The following is a 21,726-nucleotide window of genomic DNA, read 5'->3' as shown; positions in this document are numbered from 1 at the left end:
GAGCCAATCCACGAGCGACCCCTCGCTTTGGTCTCCAAGGTAGAGAGACGCCGCGGACTGTGGCCGCTGACCGTCAGGTAGCCCCGCCTTCTCCGTGACGTCACCCGGGTATAGTAGGCTGGAGAGGAGAGTTTTGGCTTCAGTCAGCGGGCAGAGCTTGGCCTGCTCGCTACACACCAGGGGGAGGGGGCTGTTCTCGTGTATCTGTCAGCTCCATGGAGCTACGAAGCCCTGGTCTCTCAATGGAAGCAAGGGACGGAGTTCCCGCCTTGCCTGGGGAGGCTGACGAATACGAGAGCTTACCGGAGGGAGCCTCTCCGCTGACGCACATGGCGGCGGGAGCCGTGGCAGGAATCCTGGAGCATACGGTCATGTATCCGGTGGACTCTGTCAAGGTGAGAGCCCGGGAGGGGGCGGGCCGGCGTGACAGGTGTCATGGCGCTGTGCGTGGAGCATGGCAGGGTGTAATGTGGGGCAGGTTACCTACTTGTACTTTGCTCTGACAGTTGCCAGTGCATTGGACTAGGGGCGCCCACCCATAACCAGTGATCAGAGCTGCTGTAAAAACTACAACTCCCAGCATGCCATGAAAGCCTGAAGCTGCCAGGGCATGCTGTCAGTTGTAGTTCCACAACACCTGGAGAGATTAATAAGTTGCATCTTCCATAGGGTATAATGGGGAGTGTGTGCATGTCCCCACGCTTCTTTGCAGCCCCATTCTCAGGACCCCATCAATCAGACTTTTCCAGCAGATTGCAGAAGTTTTTCCTCTTCTGTTTTAGGACAAATGCTTAAATAGCAATTCCGCAATATAATGTATGACCGGTCCATCTGTATTATAGATCGCTCACATTGCATCGTAGAAAGTGATCGCTAGGATAAGCCGTCACTTTCTTATCGCTGGGGGTCTGGACCCCCTGCCAGCTGTGCAGGGGCGACTGCAGCAAAAGATTGTCCCGGCTCCTGTGGACCAATACCAAACAGAAGGTGACGGCTTATCCTACGTAGGGATCAGCCACCTCCGGCACTCCATGTGTTGTGAAACTACAACTCCCAACATGCAAACTTGCCAGGCTGTTCTTGGGTCTCCCGTAGAAGTGAATAGGGCATGGTGGGAGTTGTAGTTTCACAACACCTTAAAGGGAACCTGTCACCGGGATTTTGTGCATAGAGCTGAGGACATGGGCTGCTAGATGGCCGCTAGCACATCCGCAATACCCAGTCCCCATAGCTCTCTGCGCTTTTATTGTGTAAAAAACCCGATTTGATACATATGCAAATTACCCTGAGATGAGTCCTGTCCCTGACTCATCTCACACACAGGACTCATCTCAGGTTAATTTGCATATGTATCAAATTTTTTTTTTTTTACACAATAAAAGCACACAGAGCTATGGGGACTGGATATTGCGGATGTGCTAGCGGCCATCTAGCAGCCCATGTCCTCAGCTCTATACATAAAATCCCGGTGACAGGTTCCCCTTAAGTGCCGGAGATTGCTGATCCATGTCCTAGTTACTTGCCATCCCTTTTGTATTGTGGAAGCATCTGATTTGTGACTGGTAGGGATGGCATGACGTGGTAGCCGAATAAGTAGTAAACACGTGGAGCTCTCGCCCGTCGGCACAGTGGAATCATTGTCTCTAACGAAGAATTCCCCGGCATCATGTGGCAGCCGCTTCGTACTTTGCAGGTAGAGCCAAGATCTGGGGATTGGCACTTCTGGACCTTAAGAGTGCCTGCCAGAAATTCGCCAGGTGCAGAATTTTTGGTGTGAATTAGGCCTCACGCACATGGCTGTGGTTTTGGTCCGCGTACGTTCCGCATTTCTCACGGAATCGGTGTGGACCCATTGACTTCAAAGGTGAGGAAAGAATACCGTGTGCTGTCTACATCCGTACGTCCGTTCCGCAGCCCCCGGACAAGGATAATAGTGGCAGGCTTTCGGCTGGTATGCGTTATTTGCAGACCCCAAAAATGGATAAGGCCGTGTGCAGGGCCCTAAGGGTGCATTCACATGACCATATTTATTTTGCAATCTGCAAAACGCGGATCTTCAAAAAATACACATGACTTTCATGTTCCAACCGTTTTTTTTTTGTTTTTTTCGTTTTTTTGTTTTTGTTTTGAAGACCCATTGTACCAATTCCTATTCTTGTCTGCAAAACGGACAAGAATAGGACAAGTTCTTTATTTAAATTTTTTTGCGGAACGGACATACGATGTGGACAAAACACGGTGCGGACCCATGGAAATGAATGAGATTCCATCCAATCTGTGTGAAATAAGGATCAGAAATACGGTGGTGTGAATGGGGCCTTACGCTTATTGGGACCAATTCAATTCAACGGGAAACTGGTTCTGCAGTGGAAAACACTGCGGAAAAATCTACAACAAAATCCACGTGGATTCTGTTTTGCGTTTTCCACTGCAGAACTAGTTTCCCGTTGACCTGAATGGAGAGATTCTCGTGCAGGAAATCCGCAACACAATATAACTTCCGCTGCAGAATGTGGATTCAACGTGGAGATAGACAATTATCAGCCCCAGTCTTCATGTTGTGGATTTTCTGGCGGAAACCGAGCCTATAGCGTTATATGCAGTTAACGAAGAAGGCGCAGGTCCATCAAATCCAGCCTGGAGCTCTACAGCCGAAGGAAAAAAAAACCACGAGGCGCTTTCCACCCGCCACATATTCCTGACCCGATATGTCAATTGGAATAATTCCCCGGATCAACGTCCAATTTCCAGAAACCTAAGGGCTCATGCACACGACCGTATGTATTTTGCGTGTGACATCTGTATTGCATCCGTTTTTTTTTTTTTTTTTTTTTTTTTGTGGCTCAATTCTAACAATGCCTATCCTTGGCAAAACTGACAAGAATAGGACATGTTCTATTTTTTTATTTTTTTTTGCGAAACGGAATGCATACTTAGTCATTTCCTTCTTTTTTTTTTTTTTTTTTTTTTTTGTGTGGCCCCATTGAAATGAATGGTTCCGCATACGGGCTGCAAAAAAAAAAAAAGGAACGGACCTAGACAAAAAATGGGTTTGTGTACATGAGCCCTAATACATATAACTGTTCTTATTATAATCTTACAAGAAAGATAAGCGGGCCCCTCACAGCAGGGGACAGAGAGCGCCATAGGCTCACTGCTTATACATTCCCCAACTCCGGTCCTCAGGGCTCACCTACCGCTCAGGATTTGAGAATATCCCGCAGAATGAACACCTGAGGTAAGTCCTGATGCACGGACACTAATTATATCGCCTGCTCAGTACTAAGGAAATCCTAAAAACATGACCGATTGGTGGTCCCGAGGACCAGAGTTGAGGAACACTGAAGAATCCCGTCAGTGATGGTAGAACGGGAAATGTATTTTTTACAGTACAAATTAATTTATTAGACTTCGTAAAGCAATAACTTCGTCTCATCGGAGCCAATACATTCTAATACTGTACGGAGCGCTATGTTTCATTCGAAGTCGATTCGCTCATCCTTAGTGGGAAGCGTGTGGATTTCTACAATGTGAATGGAACGGATTTTCAGTTGCAGAAAATGTTCTGCAATAAAATTTGCGATCTCCGTGTATTAATAACCTTTCTGTATATACCGTAGTTTATTTTTTTAATAGGGTGACTTTGTCGGCGCCGCTCTGTCCACCATGTGCCGGTAGTATTAGGGCTGATGTGAAGTTTGCTTTGTATGTAGTAGGTCACGGCTGTGCCCTGTGCCCGCTCCCTCTCATTCATGATCTTTGTCCTTGGCTTCCTCTGTACTCTTCTGCCCTCAGTGTCACTTATACAGGTTCAGGGCTACACGTGTAGAGCAGCTGAAGCTTTAGTAATGCATATTCATATTAGTCGTGGGCTGGCAAGGGGGGGCATCTAGCTGTGCCTTTGCCTTTTCCAACGTTTTTAGGAGGAATAATAGAGCAACAGCTGAACGCAGAGTTCTGAGAAAAGATGCTCCAGAGTTATTGTTACATGACGGGAAAGGAGTCCACGTATGTGCTAAAAACATGTTCTCAGTGGTGACTGATCCTCTGATTCAAATCGCGTAACACTTGGAGGAGCTGCGGGGGACATTTTGTAAAAAAGTCCCAAATGATGGCGTATACCCTATTTGTGCAACATTCTCCACATGCGTCAGTTGGGCTCCGGGGGTTTGTGACATAAGGTAGTGTGAACGGAGCCGAAGCTCACAGAGGCCTGCTTCAGCCGGATACAGTTGGAGCAATCTTTTAGCTATGAGAAGTATGTATGTATTTATTTATTTATTTCCCCCCTCTGCTTCCTGTCAGTGAACGGCAAAATAAATTTTGTATCCAGAGCTCCAGCATTCATGGCTTTGGAATGTTATTTGCTGTGTTGTATGGACAAAAGGACTGTAATGTATATAGCTGTTGCAGAAATTCAGAGGAATGGCTGCATACCTAGGACGACTGGCCATTCAGAAGCCTGGAGAAGCTGGAGGTAAAGTCCTGTTGTCGAAGCGGAATATTGCTGGCCCGTCCTCTGGATGGGTCATCAGTTTCTGATTGGTCGTGGTCCGGCACCCCCCGGCCGGTCAGCTGTTTGAAGAGATCACTTTCATCGGTCACATGGCCTGGGCGCATAAAGTTGTTAATTCTATTCATTCGTTTCTGGGAAGGAAGTGTTTGCTCGTAATGCAGCTGGTATTACAGCTCCTGAATGGACCTGAGGTGCAATACCAAGCACGGCCACTAGACAATGTACAGCGCTGTGCGAGGAGGACTCTTCAAACAGCTGGTCGGTGGAGGTACAAGGTCTCGACCCCCGCGGATCAGCTCTTTCAGGGAGCCGCCGCTCCACGGAGCTCTGGTGAGAGCAGCCTTCTCCCAGCACAGCGCCGTACATAGTATAGTGGCTGTGCTTGGTATTGCAGCTCAGCCCCGTTCACTTCAATAAGGGGCTGAGCTGTAACTAGGCCATGTGACTGATGTACGGTGATGTCACCGGCCTCGGAGGAGGCTGCAGCGCCAGCCTCTTCTAACAGCTGATCAGCGGTGGTCCCGGGAATCATAATCCCGCCAATCTGATATTGATGACCTATCCAGAGGACAATTACCTTCTTAATTAGACATCTAACTTATTAAAATGATATAATCCCTTTTCAACTTAAGTCACAAAATACTCAAAGAAAACTCAATCAAAAAGGACTCTTTAAAACCTCAATCTTTATTAAAGTCACTTAAAAGACATAAAACGAAGGTCCAGATGTATACATATATTAACCCTAATCAGCTATATACATTCTCGCGTTATCTTGATGATAATATAAGATAAGCAAACACTTAGGAATAGTGAGGTGGGCAATGCGGGGATTCTTGAGGGGGGTTTTCCCTAGTGTAACCCTACTTGCCCCTAATCCCCTGAAGGTGGAGACCCTCCGTCCTCGTTCCTACCCTACAATACCCTGATACTCCCTAATTAGTAAATAAACATTTTCTCCCCAAAACGGGGTTCTTCAGGGAGTTGAGTGGGGGGGGGGGGGGAAGCCTGGATAGGCTAAACCAAATAAAGCTAAATATAGGGTGACCGATAACAAAAAAGCCACTATGATGAAGGAAGCTGGCTGCACAGATGTATAATGAGGCACATGATAAGGGTACCTCCCACGAGGAGCCAGTGAATATGGATAACCAAGTCCCTCCTGCAATGGAATGAGATCTTGTTAAAGAAAAAGAAAAGATAAATTTGCTAGCATAAAATCATAATGCTGAAAGCAATTACTCGCATGAACTGTCCCCAAACGTGTGGCTAGTCTCACTTCAGGTGCGGACATATGCCGCGGGTGAGTCCCAGGTTTAAATAGTAAAACGCCATGGGACTTCCGGCGAGTGAGACGCTTGGCAGAAGGGTGCGTGCCACATACAATATCGTGGAACGTATCAGTCCTTCCAGTGCTGATACTTCTGGGGTGGTGGAGCGCACCCTCCACCGCAGTGCGCTGCATTGTATGTATGAGAAGAGTCCGTCAGTAACGGGCTTCTGCTTTGTAGCATGGTGCTGGCCCTGGTTTCATCTGTACCAGATACTGCCGGACTCCTCTCCTTACATACAGCGCTGTATTATAACTTCTTTACATGCTGAATGCTATAACGGAGAGCTTCGAGAGACGTGTTCAGTACGCTGAATGTCCGAAATCTAGTGTCGTGTCCCCTTTAAAGGGCTTCTGTCACCCCACTAAAGTGATTTTTTTTTTTTTTTTTTTTTTTTTTTGGGCTAGTTAAATTAGTTATATTGCGATATATGAAAATATAATGCTCTTACTTACTTTGATTCAGCAGTTTCTTCTAAAAACAAAGTTTTATAATATGTAAATCCGGTCTCTACCAGCAAGTAGGGCGGCTACTTGCTGGTAGCAGCTGCAGAAAACCGCCCCCTCGTTGTGTTGATTGACAGGGCCAGCCGGGATCTCCTCCTCCGGCCAGCCCTGTTGGCATTTCAAAAATCGCGCGCCTGTGTTCATTCGGCGCAGGCGCTCTGAGATGAGGAGGCTCGCCTCCTCAGCACTCCCTCAGTGCGCCTGCGCCGATGACGTCTTCTATTTCGGTGATGTCATCGGCGCAGGCGCACTGAGGGAGTTCTGAGGAGGCGAGCCTCCTCATCTCAGAGCGCCTGCGCCGAATGAACACAGGCGCGCGATTTTTGAAATGCTGACAGGGCTGGCCGGAGGAGGAGATCGCGGCTGGCCCTGTCAATCAACAGAAGGAGGGGGCGGTTTTCTGCAGCAGCTACCAGCAAGTAGACGCCCTACTTGCTGGTAGAGACCGAATTTACATATTATAAAACTTCGTTTTTAGAAGGAACTGCTGAATCAAAGTAAGAGCATTATATTTTCATATATCGCAATATAACTAATTTAACTAGCCCAAAAAAAAAAAATCACTTTAGTGGGGTGACAGAAGCCCTTTAAGTGTGAACCATTCCGGCAGCAGGAACCAGTCATCGGCTCTTTTGAAATCCTAAAACTTCCTTGGAAGTGGTGTGGTGAAGGGCTCGTGTCTTGTAATGCCGAGGATTTCCAGAATTACAGCGGAGATTAGGCTGCTGATCAGGGAAGGCATCCATCATGTGGCGGGCACGGGGGGAGGGGGGTAAAGCTCTGGCAGGCGCCTGCCATTGATCGGTAACATTTACAGCCAGTTCATAAAACGAGAAGCTTACACAGCGGCGGTGCCAGGGCCGGACTTCACCTCACAAGTGCCTCAGATCATGATCTTACTAAATGCTTATTTAACTCCCCCGCCCAGTCTGTTTGGCTGAGGTAAAAGTGCCATGTCATTCCTGCGCTGCGCTGATGAGCATTGTGCAATGATATCGGAGAGGAGATAGTCGGCTGCGAACTGATTACTCTTCGCGGCTGCTTATATAAATGCCTGCAGTCCTATGTAAATGATATTGTCAGGTGGGGTGGCAGTGTAAACTGCCAGACTTCTGCATTAGTAAAATTCCCACCTATATATTGTTGTCCTGGATATGAAGCACTCTGCCATATATTGTATAGAGAGGTAGAGATATTGGGGTCGATTTATCAAAATGTCTTTTGTTTAATAGATTTGTTGCCGCCATTGACTTAAAGGGAACCTGTCATCATCTTTATGCTGCCCATACTGAGGATAACCTAAAGTAGAGACAGAAATGCTGATGTCAGCGCTGTGTCACTCATGAGCTAAAGGTAAGTGGTTGCTGAGAACCAGCATCATAATCATTACAGCCCAGGCCTTGAAAAGAGTCAAATCTACCTGAGAAGAGTCCTGGTTATCCATAATCTCCTGCTCTCTCGCCCATCTGCTGATGATTGGCAGTTCTCTCCTAGACAGAAAGGGAGAAAACTAGGTAGAAGCCTGTCAGTCATCAGCAGGTGGGCAGGAGAGCAGGACTTCATGGATAACCAGGACTCTTCTCAGGTGGCCAGGACTCTTTTCCAGTCCCAGTCTGCAATGATTGTGATGTTGGTACTTGGCAACCACTTACTTTTAACTTATAAATGACAGACCGCTGAAATCAGCTCACCTGTCTCTACTTTATTCTGCCGTTAGTATGGACAGCATAAAGGTGATGACAGGTTCCCTTTAAAGGGCTATTCTTGGACTTTTAAAGTAAGCCTCGTGGTGTGTCTGACTTAAGGAAAGAATCATATTTGGATGCTCCCAGCCTCCCATGTCCTGGCTCAGTTTGGTGACCTTTTCGGTCCCCAGCTTGTTTACTTCCAGCTGGGGTACTTATGGTGCTGCTGCAGCCAATGACTGTCCTCAGCAGTGACATGTCCCCAACCACTGAGGCCAGTCATTAGCTGCAGCGGTGCATGTGACCCTGTCCGTAACCCAGCTGGACTCAATCCAAGAATATCCTTTTAAGTGCTCACTGTGGGCCACATGGATCAGGTTTTCTCTTCTCAGACACTTATGGCATAATACCCACAGAATATCCACCTCTCCATCCATGTCTTTGGCTGGATGGGGCTGCCTCGTCTGTCAGAACTGGGGTGCAGCGACCTCCACGCGTCTGATTGGTGGAAGTCCTAGAAATGGATAGGCCATAAATGGGATGGGGAAAAGCTTTTAAAGTGGTAGACCATGTCTTAAAGGGGTGTTCCCATCTTGACATCTGTGGGATGTCCCAACTCTAGGACTTGCTCCCTTCTTGAGAGATTTGTCCTTGTAACACGTTGCCACCAATCTTAGACCTATCTAGACTGGGGACTCCAAAGTGAAGGAGAGCGCACCACGCAAGAGGGTTGTGCTCTCCATTCGCTTCTATAAGAGTCCCGAAAAGAGCCGAGTGAACGCGCTCAGCTATTTCAACAACTTCCATAGAAGTGAATGGAGAGCGCACTGCACAAGCGCATTCACCTTTCACTTCTATGAGATTTTCAGAGGGCCAGCTTGGCTATGTTTCACAGAGGATGGCTGTGCTTGCACTGTGCACCCTCGTTCACTTTGGCGGTCCTGTCCTAGAGATGGGTGGGACCCGCACCTATCTGACATGGGTGGCATATTCGAGCGATCGTCCAACCTCTTTTGTGGCAGAGAAAGACACCATGAATGCTCGGCCATCACTCCACTGAAGCTCTTGACAGCGATTTTGTAGCTGGGGAGGGATGGGAGGTGGTGAGGAAGACCAGAGGACCCCCTATTTAGCAATCAGTGGAGGTCTCAGCGAGTGCACCCCCACCGATCTGTCTTGTATTACCTATCCGGTGGCTAGACGATCAATACTGTAGGCTGGAATACCCATTATGATTAGAATTATCCTACACGTGCGCCATGCTGGAACGCAGCAGCCATGTTTACATGTTAAATCCTAGTGATGGTGGTAGATCTGGCACTCGGCAGGTATCTGCAGGTTCTCCGATGTGTTTCTTCAGGTTTGCTTGTCAATTGCACTATATCTGAGGTTTCTTAGGAGGGAAGAATGAGGAAGGAGCCGATGCAATCTTATCGAGCACTGATAGGCTGTTTACATAAGATCTAGTTACTACACCAGGATGCATTACTCAACCCTCCTCTCGTAAAACCGCGCCGTGTACAGCACATGTAGACCATGCACATTGCATGAATTCTGACCATCTATTGAGTATTGGGGTGCTATGACTCTACTGACGGCACATAACGAGTGGGGGAAAAAGATCCTGATCCTTTTGTTCTCATGGAAGATGAGCAGCCCCCAGATGCGTTTGGCAGCAGCTTTTCCTAAGTAAGACCACTTCACACAGGCTGTCCGATTTAAGGCAATTATCAGCAATGAACTGTTCATTCCCAATAATTGCCTGCTTGTCACAGAACTCCCTTTACATGCAGCAATCTCCTCCGCTGTATGGGGTGGAGTGATCGCTGCTTGGGTGAATCATTGAGGGTCATTTACAGAGTCAGTCTGATAAGGCAATTATCAGCAATGAACCGTTCATTCCCAATAATTGCCTGCTCATCAGAGAAGGTGAGAACTCCCTTTACATGCAGCAATCAGCTCCTCTGTATGGGGATGAGTAATCGCTGCTGGGGTGTTCATCCCCTTAGAGAATCATTGCGGGTCATTTACAAAGGCCGTCTTTTTACACCCATCTTTGTTTCCCCTTTGTGCTGGCAGAGGATGTGCCTAAGTTACGAGAAGCCGTGCGCCTCGTCCTTAATTAGGTGCATCCTCCTGCCGATGGAGCAGGCCTGGCCCCCGCCACTCCAAAGTGGTGAGGATAAAGTTAAAATGCCCATGTGACAAAAAAAATAAAAACATGCAAAACAGGGTCTTGCAACTTTTTTTTTTTTTATGCTGAAAACAGCCCCCCAGTAAATGACCCCCATTGTTTCTGGAAGCAGATCCCTGTTTACACAGCACAGAGATGATGGATTTGGTGTCCAGTCCACTACATCGATGCTTCCTCCCAACGAACGAGCAAACTCTAATTGGTGGCACATTTACATGAGGCAATCATTGGGAACGAGCATTCGTATCGGATAATTTGCCTGTGTATAGGGGCAATAAGGAACACTTGCCGGCGTGGCCAAGTCAAGCCTGTATGGGGAGGGGAAGTGCGGAGTTATAGTTGTTGGCCAGACTAGCATTCAGCCACCAGTTAGCCAATGTCTAAGGCCAGCTTGGGGCTCATGCACACGACCGTATGTATTTTGCGGTTTACAAAACACGGATCCACAATAAATATGGATAACGTCCGTGTGACATTCATATTGCATCCGTGTTTTTTTTTTGCGGCTTTAATGTAACAATGCCTATCCAAAAAGATAGGACATGTTCTATCTTTTTGCGTAACAGCCATGCAGCTTTTTTTTTTTTTTTTTTTGCGGACCTGTAGTATTGTCAGGCTCCTCTTAAATGTTGGGGGTGAACAAAAAATGCATTTAGGCACTTGATATGAGATTACAAGATCGAAAATGGTAATGGTTGCACATTTGCAAAAGTATTGGAGTCCAGGGCGTCCACTGACCCAGCGTCAGGAGACGGAATTGTAGGATGACTGTTAGAAGGTTTTGGCCATTTATGTCCTGGAGCCCCCGTGCAGGTCACTGTTTTGTGGTTGTATATAGGTTAGTCGGTCACCATGTATGTATCCATGGTTCACGTGTAGTATGAGGCACAGCCAAGCCTTTACACGGACACGTCAGACGTATTGTGCACTGTATGATGAAAGGTTATATCCGTTATCACTATTTCTATAGATTTTTCTACTGGTTCTCAAGATCTCTGCTTTCTGTATGCCTACAGATCTGTCCTGGTCAGACAGGTGCACGGCTCCTTACAGTACAGCTCTGCTGTATGACCAGGACAGGTCTGTGTACCCTTGTTCCTATCCAGTGACAGCCAGCAGAGATCTTATATAGATATGGAAATTATTTTTGGAAAACCTATCATTGTGCAACGAATAATCTCCATTTGCTTACTCCGTTACAAGCCTTTACTGTCCCAAGTGCAATCGCCTATTTAATTGTATGTTAGAGAATTGCTTGAAGGGGTTGTCTGAGATAATCAAAAATCTGAAATTAAAAAAATTGCTATACTCGCCCCATTCTCTGCAGAGCCAGTACGATTTACACACTGCAGCCATGATTGCTGAGGCCAGTGACTGGCTGCAGTAGTTACGTGTTGTCAACTTGATGTCCATTGTGGGATCTGCCAGGTAAGTACTTATCAGTTCTTTATTGCAGGGTGACCCCCAAGGGTTGTCTGACTTTCTGCTGGAACCAGACAACCCCTTTAACTCCTGACCCTTTCTTTGCACAGTGCCACTACTGTCCCCAAGAACCCCATGCGTTCTTGGGGTCAGTGGGGGGGGGGCCTCTATGATGCCATGTGCCTTCCCTTGACTACAATGTTTCATTCGGGTTGGCCTACAAACAACATTGATCACATGGAAGGATCGGAGCATCAGTGTCTCTGCCCTTATGACCTAGAGCAGGGATGGCCAACCTGCTGCTTTCCAGCTGTGGTAAAACTAACTCCCTGCTGTAGGCTGTATGCTGGGAGTTGTAGTTTTGCCGCAGGTTGGCCATCCCTGACCTAGAGTGTCTTGGATATTGATGGCATCTCCACCTTTTCCCTGAGGATCCGTGAACAGCAACCGTGCGTGAGAATCGCACCGCATCCGCACTTGCTTGCAGATGCTTGCGATTTTCACGCAGCCCCATTCACTTCTATGGGGCCTGCGTTGCGTGAAAAACACAGAAAATAGAGCATGGTGTGATTTTCACGCAACGCACAAGTGATGCGTGAAAATCACCGCTCATGTGCACAGCCCCATAGAAATGAATGGGTCGGTATTCAGTGCGGGTGCAATGCGTTCACCTCACGCATCGCATCCGCGCGGAATACTCGCTCGTGTGAAAGGGGCCTTAGAGATTCATTCCAGGCCGGCCTCACTATTATATTGATGTTGTGTAGTGTGGCGTGCCAGAGGAGGTGCCACCGGCGCTGCAGGGATCGCCTGGCACGCCCAGCTTGTTTTGCTATCCGCCGTCACATTCTGTACCGCTCTGTGGAGGATGCTTCTACGAACCCAGTCAAGTATGTACAGGCCCGGTGGCGGGAAGCTAGCCCTGTCACTCTACACGTATGAAGGTGGCGCTGACGAGCCCGTGTGTTCATTGTTACATGGGGGTTGTGTAATCTGGTTTATGCAACGCACAAAGTTCAGAGAATTTTATTGGCTCGGCTTTACGGCTATGAGTTGGATGGCGGCCAGCAGCTGTAATCTGCACACACGCTGTTTTAATGGAGTAGGATAAGCAGCAGTCAGGTGGCTGTGGTGCTGCTGATCTCCGTGGGAAACAATGGAGCAGATTATTATTATTTTTTTCTGGTGTCTGTCAGCACCATAGATAAGATGGTGTTAAAATTGCTGGCTTCTGTCTACTACAGTCAGGCACCTGCAGATTTAGTGATGGAATTTCTGCGGACTTGCGGTAAAATCTGTGGTTGAAAAATACCGCCATCCGCAAAGTTTTGTTAAAAATGATGGCACCAAATTATCTCAGTTTTCCAGCATTGTTCTTATTTAGATAATTACAGATTATTAAATAATATGTATTTTTATATTTTTTTTTTCCAGACCAGAATGCAAAGCTTGCAGCCGGACCCCAAGGCCCAGTACCGAGGAGTCATGGAGGCTTTGAGAAAGATGATCCGCTCTGAAGGGCTGATGACCCCCTTGCGAGGAATCAATGTGACCATGCTGGGAGCGGGCCCAGCACATGCTCTGTACTTTGCATGCTACGAGAAAATGAAGACTACTATAGGGGGCTTAATCAATCATGTTGGCAACAGTCACGTGGCGAATGGTAAAGTCCTGGTCCTATCCTACATGTAGCCTCTATAGATAATAGGATAGCCTTATTAGCACAAACCTAAAAGGGCCGTGCAAGAAGTCTTCCTGATAAAGATGACCCACGTTCCGACTGACCAGGATATGGGTGGACATTGATAAGGATGGTGATTTGCCTAATATCCCTAGGAGAAGGTCAGAGCATGGGACCAGATGTGAATTTCCACCACTGGTAATTTAGCGAATAGTAAAAGCTCGTCTACGCTGCCAGTTATCCTTCTGATCCACATGTTTCGGAGCCATTGGGGTTGTCTCATATCGCTAGGATGTGCCACCAATGTCAGATAGGTCGCTGAGGTGGGGCACACACCTATCTCCAGAATGGGACCTCGAAAACTGCAGGAGCGCGCACTGCATGCGTGATGTGCTCTCCATTCCTTTCTAAGGGCGTTCCAAAAAATAGACAATTGAGCACGCTTGGCTATTTTCGGAAGTCCCCTAAAAAATGAATGGCGACCACATCACGCAAGCACAGCCAACGCTCCATTCACCTCTGTCTGCTGGAGATTGCCGAGCCAGTGCTCTGCTAATTTTTGGCAGTCCCATGGAAATGAATGGAGACCATGCCCCACATGCATGACACGCTCTCCTTCAGTTTCAGGTTTCCCGGTCTGGAGACATTGACGCCATGTCTTAACGATACGCCACCAATGTCTCAGATGAGACAACTCCTTTAAGCTTCTCTGCTTACTGGTCCGGGCTTGACGCACAGGAAATCGCAGTCTACTCAGCCAATCACTGGCTAAGGCAGGCCACCGCTGCAGGCAGTGAAGTGTTCAGCCTGGACCAGGAAGCTGAGACCAGCAGGGGATTCGTAAGCATCGGAAGAGCTGGCTGCAGCAGGGGAACAGTGAGGTGAGTAATGCTTCTTTTGTTGCACCACTTTTACATCCTTTGGGGTATATTCACACACCGTAGATTCTGAAAATCTGTTCCATTCATTTCAAAAGGATTGTTTCTGCAGCATGAGCCTAGATTTTTTTTTTTTTTTTTTTTGCGCAAGCCTCATTCAGATGACTAGGAAGGAGTAAAAATGTATGCAATAAACTTCCTGTATGTCCCTGTACCCTAAAAGTGAATATGGATCTTCTGCCGTCATGTTCTTTTTAGATCCAAAATTCTGTGATGATGAATCTCTATGGCTGTAGGAACTGTTTTTCTGATAGCGCAGCCCCATCCCTCAGGCACCTCTAGAGGGCAGTCAGGAGTTTGCTGCCTACCGTGTGTGCTTGTAAGCTCCCTCTAGTGGCGGCTGCAGGTAATAGGATCGTTCTCTATACTGAGGATTTGGAGCTCTGAAAAAAGAAAAACTGAGCACCAGCTATTATAAAGCTATGTTGAGAAATTAATCAGCATTTGAATTATTATTCATTATTATTATTTTAATTACTATTTAGATTCTACTATTAAGATTAAATTACTATTAAGATTAAAATTGGCCGTTCACTGTTCGCCTGCATTTCTCCGTAAGCTGGTTGTCTCTTGCTTTGTGGTATATGTCACGTTGTCCTGAATGACTAACCCTTTATTTATCTGTAGGGGTGGCAGGAAGTCTGGCAACAGTGCTGCATGATGCCGTCATGAACCCAGCGGAAGGTACTTCACATTTCCACCCCCTTCGGGTGTTGGGCCACTTTTTCATTTTTGCCTTTTTTCTATTCCATTTGAATCTTTTATACCAGTTTTTATCTATGTATCTTCTTTCCTCATCTTTGCTTTAGCACCATCATTTCTCACTATTTCAGGATCCCTTCTTGCTGTCAGGGAAAGGAACTGTCTTGTTTATGTACATAGGTCGAAAACCCATACACGTTTTACTAATATTGGCCGAACCTGTGCCTGGCTGACGATGTGGGGGTATTCTGATCAGATTATGTTGGAGGGGAGATGGATTGGGCACTGTGAATTTCCAAGCTGATCCTTTCTCTGGGGAGATAAGTTGCTGCGAGAAGTGTTTCTGCTCTCTCCCCACTGAAAACACATGCACCCTCAGCTGAGCCGAGTGTGCACGTGTACGGGGGGATGGCCGTCAGCTGTCTGAGTGTTTGACCAGCAGCTCTTGAAGGTTTATTGGCTCCTTGAGTCCTGCTCACATAGCTGCAGGCTGTTAAGGTATACATACACATTAAAGGGGTTTTCTGAGACTTAAATTCTGATGACCTATCTGATCGGTGGTGGTCCGACACTCGGGATCCCGGCTGTTTGTGAAGGCACTGGCGCTTGCAGTAGTGCTGCGGCCTTCTCACAGCTTTGCCTGGGCCAGTGATGACGCGTTAATCACACGCATGGCCTAGGAGCAGCTCCGTTCCATAGAAGTGAATGGGGCTGAGCTGCAATACTAAGCACAGCCACTATACAATGTACGGCGCTGTGCTTGGTGAGCAGAGGAGACTGTGGTGCTCACACGAGCGCTGGTGCCATATCAAACAGCTGATCGGCGGGGGTCCCAGGTGTCGGATCCCCACCGATCAGATGCCCATGATCTATCCAGAGGATAGTTCATCAGTATCCCGGAAAATCCTTTTTAATGTGGGCCAAACCTGCTGAGTTTAGCAGCACTGACCAAGCATCTAATGCTTATTAGATACTTGTCCAATGTTTGCTCTGTAAATACGAGGGGTTTTCAACATGCCCAATCTTTTCCTTCTAAGGTAGAGATAAGCTGCAGCTAGAGGTGTCTGGCAGCAGCTTGCTCCCCATTCAGGACCCATTGAGCGGAGTGTATATTTCTATGGGAGGAATAGCAGGCAGCCAAAGTGTTTGCCCAACAGCTGTTGAATGTGCATGACCAGCCTCAGAAATGTAGGGCAGTGTTGCTCGGCAGGACATGACTCACAGATTGCTTCACGTGGGACTTCATCTTCCTCTGTAGACCAGAACAGGAAGATGTGTGCAGCAGTAGAAGAGCATGGAAATGTAGTTGCGCTCGGCAGTGTGGTTTTCTCTGGGGCACCGTGGCTGGCACAGGGGGTATTGTGGTTAGCACTGTTGTAGAGGCAATGGAGGACCTAAGCACTTAATAATGCACATTTTCACATCCCTATTTTGGCGTCTACGCCGACCGCAGGAGAAAGTGATGAGACGCCACAGCCTGCTAAGACGGATCCGTTTTGATTCCCGTAGACTTCTATTAGGACAGAATGCCTTTTAAAGGCTTCCGTTTTGCATTCCGTCATAATACAAGTCTATGGGCAGAAGAATGGATCCGTGCTTCCGTCTTATGGATTCCATAACGGAATTCATAACGCTAGTGGGAACCCACCCTAAATCTGTTATGCCTTTTTGTTTTATTTTTTTCCACAGAGGGCATCAAAGGGGGTGTATAGTTTTGTGTTTAAAATAAAAATGCAAAAATCACATGTAAAAATACATGTCTTAAAAAAAAAAAAAGCCCACAAAACCCCCCATGTAACATAAGGGAAAAAAGCAAACCAAAATTGTGTGAAGGAGGCCTAAGACCAAGCAGACCTCTTAAAGGCTGTGAGGAGTTGAGACACAAAGCCTAATAGGAGGTTGCATAAGTTCATTCTCGGATGATTAAGCTCTTCTTGCATAAGGCTCCTCGGCCCCGCCATCTCTTCTTCCTCCTCACACTGCTTGCATTGTATAGCTGTGTGTTTAGGTTGTCTATGACTCAGATTAAAGTGAAGGATTAACGACGGCCATTCTAACATCAGCCCAACCCAGGACCGGCTGACCATCTTATATGTATTAGATGTTATGTCGACATTCGGACGGATGGATAGGACATGTTGAATTTCACATGCTCAATCTTCATAAGATATGTCTAGTGGTGGCTTATTTTCCTTTCCCCATTCAGAACACGTGTATGCTTGGCTGGGCTGAGCATGCATTTATTTTAGGGGGGGAGGAATAGCTGACAGTTCGGCTGATAATGAAGTATGAGCACTGTACTTGGCCGTTAATGAAATCAACTACTTCTGTGAAGGATTTTACTGCAGATCGTATTCAGCGACCTCAGCGGAAAATGTCCTTGGGACGACGATGCAGCCATTGGAAAGTCTGCAGCAGTTTTATAGGCGACCTCTGTTTTGTATATAGGGAAAACCCGTCAAGGCCTCCTATAACATACCTTATTACACGTGTCTTGTAATCATTAACACTGACGTCAGGAATGTAAAGGGGAGATCCGTTTTACACCATAGAGGGTCTGCTTCAAAAAACGCTAAACCTGAAAATCTATGCAAATCTTAAAGCATCCTGAAGATGGACACGGCAGAGAAAGCTGGAAATGAACTTCCCATCCCTTAAATGTGCTTAAATGGCTTGTCCCATGCATAATGTAAAACAATGAAAATCAGACATCATGCAGTACATGAAAATGGCTTTCTAAGGGCTCATGCACACGACCTTATGTATTTTGTGGTCCACAAAAAAAATATGGATGACGCCTGTGTGCATTCCGTATTTTGCAGAATGTAACAGCTGGCCCCTAATAGAACAGTCCTATCCTTGTCCGTAATGCAGACACTAATAGGACATGTTCTCTATTATTTTTTTTTATTTTTTTTAGTGGAACGGACATGGGAATTACTCTGTGTGCATTTCGTTTCCAGTTTTTTTAAATCGGAAAGGATACAGAAATAAAATACGTTTGTGTGAGTGAGCCCTAACGAAGCTAGAACCAGCCCTGCACCTCACATGGATCCAGAGATCTCCCCATTCACTGCTCCGGTGTGTCCTTTCTGTTGCAGCTGGTAGCAGTTAAAAGATAACTGAGCATGTGCTTCCGTCTCATTGAGCTGGACAGAGACAGTAGTAAAAGAGCAAACAGCAGGTGGCGTTATACAGAGAGAGAGATTTTATTGAATAACTCGGTAGCTTTGATAATTTTTTTTTTAATTACATGCAATTACAAAAGTATACAGATCCAGGGGCTGGTTTGAAAACTGTAAAACCTTTAAGCTGGGTTCCCATATGTCCATCCATGTCCTGTTTGTCCTTTCCAGCTTAGTAGTACAAAGCCAGAGCTGACCCAGTGCGATCGCCTTCAGCATCAGGTGCATCCGTTTTAATGGTGGATGTCTTGGACTGAAAAGTGCTGTTTTTTTTTTTTCAGCTTTGGTATCTCTGGCTATGGACGCCAGACCAGTGCATAAAAGTGTCACCTTTTTGTATTCGGCTCAGGCATAAAGCTACTGACGTATGTGAATTCAGCCTAAGAGGGTCAGGCTTGGTCTCCTATTTCAGACAGAAAAGTGGGGGAGGGCTTCTGCTGTAAATGGTCGCCTTAGTCAGTAAGGGCTCAGGAAGGAATGGCTGATCTTGACGCACATGGAAGAATTCTTATATACGTCTCACAGCTTCAGTGTGGGACAGGATTGGATCGCCAGAAAGAAAGGATTGGTCCAATTTTGGAGTTTCTTCAACCACTTTAAGGCTGCGTTCACACGGGCGAGATTTCCGCGCGGGTGCAATGCGGTAGGTGAACGTATTGTACCCGCACTGAATCCCAACCCATTCATTTTCAATGGGGCTGTTCAGATGAGCGGTGATTTTTACGCATCACTTGTGCGTTGCGTGAAAATCGCAGCATGCTCTATATTCTGCATTTTTTAACGCAACCCAGGCCCCATAGAAGTGAATGGGGCTGCGTGAAAATCGCAAGCAAGTGCGGATGCGGTGCGATTTTCACGCACGGTTGCTAGGAGACTATCGGGGTGGAGACCCAATCATTATTATTTTCCCTTATAACATGGTTATAAGGGAAAATAGCATTCTAAATACAGAATGCATAGTAAAACAGCGCTGGAGGGGTTAAAAAAATAATAATAATTTAACTCAGCTTAGTCCACTTGATCGCGCAGACCGGCATCTCCTTCTGTCTCCTTTGCTGAACAGGACCTGTGGTGAGCATTCATTACATGAACAGGACCTTTGGTGACGTCACTCCGGTCATCACATGATCCATCACCATGGTAAAAGATCATGTGATGACCGGAGTGACGTCACCAAAGGTCCTTGACCTGTAATGAATGCTCACCACAGGTCCTGTTCAGCAAAGGAGACAGAAGGAGATGCCGGTCTGCGCGATCAAGTGGATTAAGGTGAGTTACATTTTTTTTTTAAAAATTTTTTTTTTTTTTTTTTTTTTTTTTTTTTAACCCTGTTTTACGCTGTTTTACTATGCATTCTGTATTCAGAATGTATTACTTTCCCTTATAACATGGTTATAAGGGAAAATAATAGCAAACTACAGAACACCGATCCCAAACCCGAATTCTGTGAAGAAGTTCGGGTTTGGGTACCAAACATGCGCGATTTTTCTCACGCGAGTGCAAAACGCATTACAATGTTTTGCACTTGCGCGGAAAAATCGCGGGTGCTCCTGCAACGCACCCGCACATTTTCCCGCAACGCCCGTGTGAAAGAGGCCTAAAAGTTCTTCCACTTTCTCAACATCATGGTGTAAAGGAAAACCCATAGCAACCAATCAGATTCCATTTTTCAGCGCTAGTTTTTAAAATGAAAGGTGGAATCTGATTGGTTGCTATGGGCAACTAAGCCAGTTTTTTCTTTTACACCAGTTTTGATAAATCTCCCTCCTCACCCCATGTCTTCTAAATCTGTTCATAAAGAGATATTACTCCAGGTCTCGCAGTTCTTCTCACGTTGTACGAACTAAACCCACAAGTAATTGTCTCTTCTTTGTCCCCAGTGGTGAAGCAGAGAATGCAGATGTACAACTCCCCCTACAGGAGCATGCTGCACTGCATCCGGACTGTCAGCAGGACGGAAGGAGCGGGGGCCTTCTACCGCAGTTACACCACCCAGCTCTTCATGAACATCCCTTTCCAAGCCATTCACTTCATCACCTACGAGTTCACCCAAGAGCAGCTGAATCCGCAGCGGCAGTACCACCCCAGTTCTCACATAGTCTCCGGAGCCATCGCCGGGGCCGTGGCCGCCGCAGCCACCACACCTTTAGATGTATGCAAAACCTTATTAAACACGCAGGAGAACATGGCCCTCAGCTCTGTCAACATCAGCGGACAACTTTCGGGCATGGCCAACGCCATTAGGACGGTCTACCAAATTGGAGGGGTGGCAGGTTTTTTCAAGGGCGTGCAAGCCCGGGTGATCTATCAGATGCCTTCTACGGCCATTGCATGGTCGGTGTATGAATTCTTCAAGTACTTTCTGAGCAAAAACCACCATTAGGGTCTGGTCACGAGAAGAGGACACCATTACTGGTGGAGCCGTATCGGGGAATCCCTGTTTTAAACCTGCAGTAGTCTCCTTTGTATATTTGATATTCTGATTACAGGCACCCATTCCCCCTCCCCCCCCCCCCCCCCAAAATCCATGGAGGGCGATTTTGGTTTTTGACTTCCACAACCTCCACCATGTGAAGAGCCTTTTGTGTCTTCTACCTTATTTACAATGGCTTGGAGAGGGGGTGACCAGCAGTGCTGGCTTGTAGTTTTGCTGTAACAGCATACAGGTATATATTATTCCAAGAGATGTCTATGGATACATATCACTGCCCGCGGGTCCTATGTATCTACCTATATATCTATATATTTATTTATGCATATTCGAATTTAGCCGAGAACAAGACGACGCACAATATTTTAGAGGTTATATTAATATCGGAGGGTTTCTCTATGTAAATAGTTTTACGTGATATTTTTCTATAGTGGAAGAAACAGGGTAAATGTTCTCCATGTGTTATCATAGTGAAGATAATAAGCTCCTTATTTTTTAAGGCATTTGTTTTTCCCATTGCTTATTCTAGGGCAGTCATCTGCAGCCCGTGGATCCCCAGTTGTTGTGACGGCGTAGCTCCGAGCATGCTTTGTAGGGGCGTATGGTACCTCAGTACCTGGTGCTCCCCTGGTTGCAGACTCTTGGTGTAAGGTATTAGGCCCTGTTCACATCAAAGTAAGGGTTAAACATACAGCGGGGGACAGTGGTTCCTTTTGTTGGAGGTATACGCCAGGCAAAAATCACCACGTCTGTTTGATAGAGGGTCCTAACGTGGTGTGAAAAGAGCGTGGCTGATGCAAGATGGCAGGCAGGCCTTCTGACTGCTGGAAGGTCTTTCTTACAGAGCATGTTTTTGTCTATGCAGGAGGGGGCGCTCTCAAGCTGCTCGGCTCTGCCTTATCTCAAGGGAAATGGGAAGTGGAATCTGGTTGCTATGGACAACTAAACCAGTTTTGATAAATCTCCCCCTATAACAAGGGTCATAAACCTTCGGCACTCCAGCTAATGTGAAACTACAACTTTCTCCACTGTTCTTGTAACTCCCTTAGAAGTAAAAGGAGCATCCTGGGAGTTGTAGTTTCAGAACAGCTGCAGTGCCGGAGGTTGCTGATCCCTGTCCTATAAGCTCAACCTT

General features: G+C 46.7%; 1 protein-coding gene across 1 annotated transcript; it reads left to right on the top strand.

Moving 5' to 3' along the window:
* Positions 1-75: 75 nt before the first annotated feature.
* SLC25A37 (solute carrier family 25 member 37) lies at positions 76-21,616 on the top strand. The gene is made up of 4 exons (XM_040414542.1): positions 76-395; positions 13,089-13,317; positions 14,901-14,957; positions 20,041-21,616. Exons 1-4 carry the CDS (start codon positions 216-218, stop codon positions 20,541-20,543), a joined length of 969 nt encoding a protein of 322 aa, XP_040270476.1. The 5' UTR covers positions 76-215; the 3' UTR covers positions 20,544-21,616.
* The last annotated feature ends 110 nt before the right edge of the window (positions 21,617-21,726 follow it).

Source organism: Bufo bufo, chromosome 1 (assembly GCF_905171765.1).
Source record: "Bufo bufo chromosome 1, aBufBuf1.1, whole genome shotgun sequence".
In the NCBI taxonomy this organism is placed as follows: domain Eukaryota; kingdom Metazoa; phylum Chordata; class Amphibia; order Anura; family Bufonidae; genus Bufo; species Bufo bufo.
This window is presented reverse-complemented; position numbering and strand designations above follow the sequence as displayed.

Excerpts from the sequence above, each read along its gene's own strand:
- SLC25A37 (XM_040414542.1), top strand. The coding sequence starts at position 216 with ATGGAGCTACGAAGCCCTGGTCTCTCAATGGAAGCAAGGGACGGAGTT. Across the intron at positions 396-13,088 it reads ATCCGGTGGACTCTGTCAAG|ACCAGAATGCAAAGCTTGCA; the intron begins GTGAGAGCCCGG and ends TTTTTTTTCCAG. Across the intron at positions 13,318-14,900 it reads CAACAGTCACGTGGCGAATG|GGGTGGCAGGAAGTCTGGCA; the intron begins GTAAAGTCCTGG and ends ATTTATCTGTAG.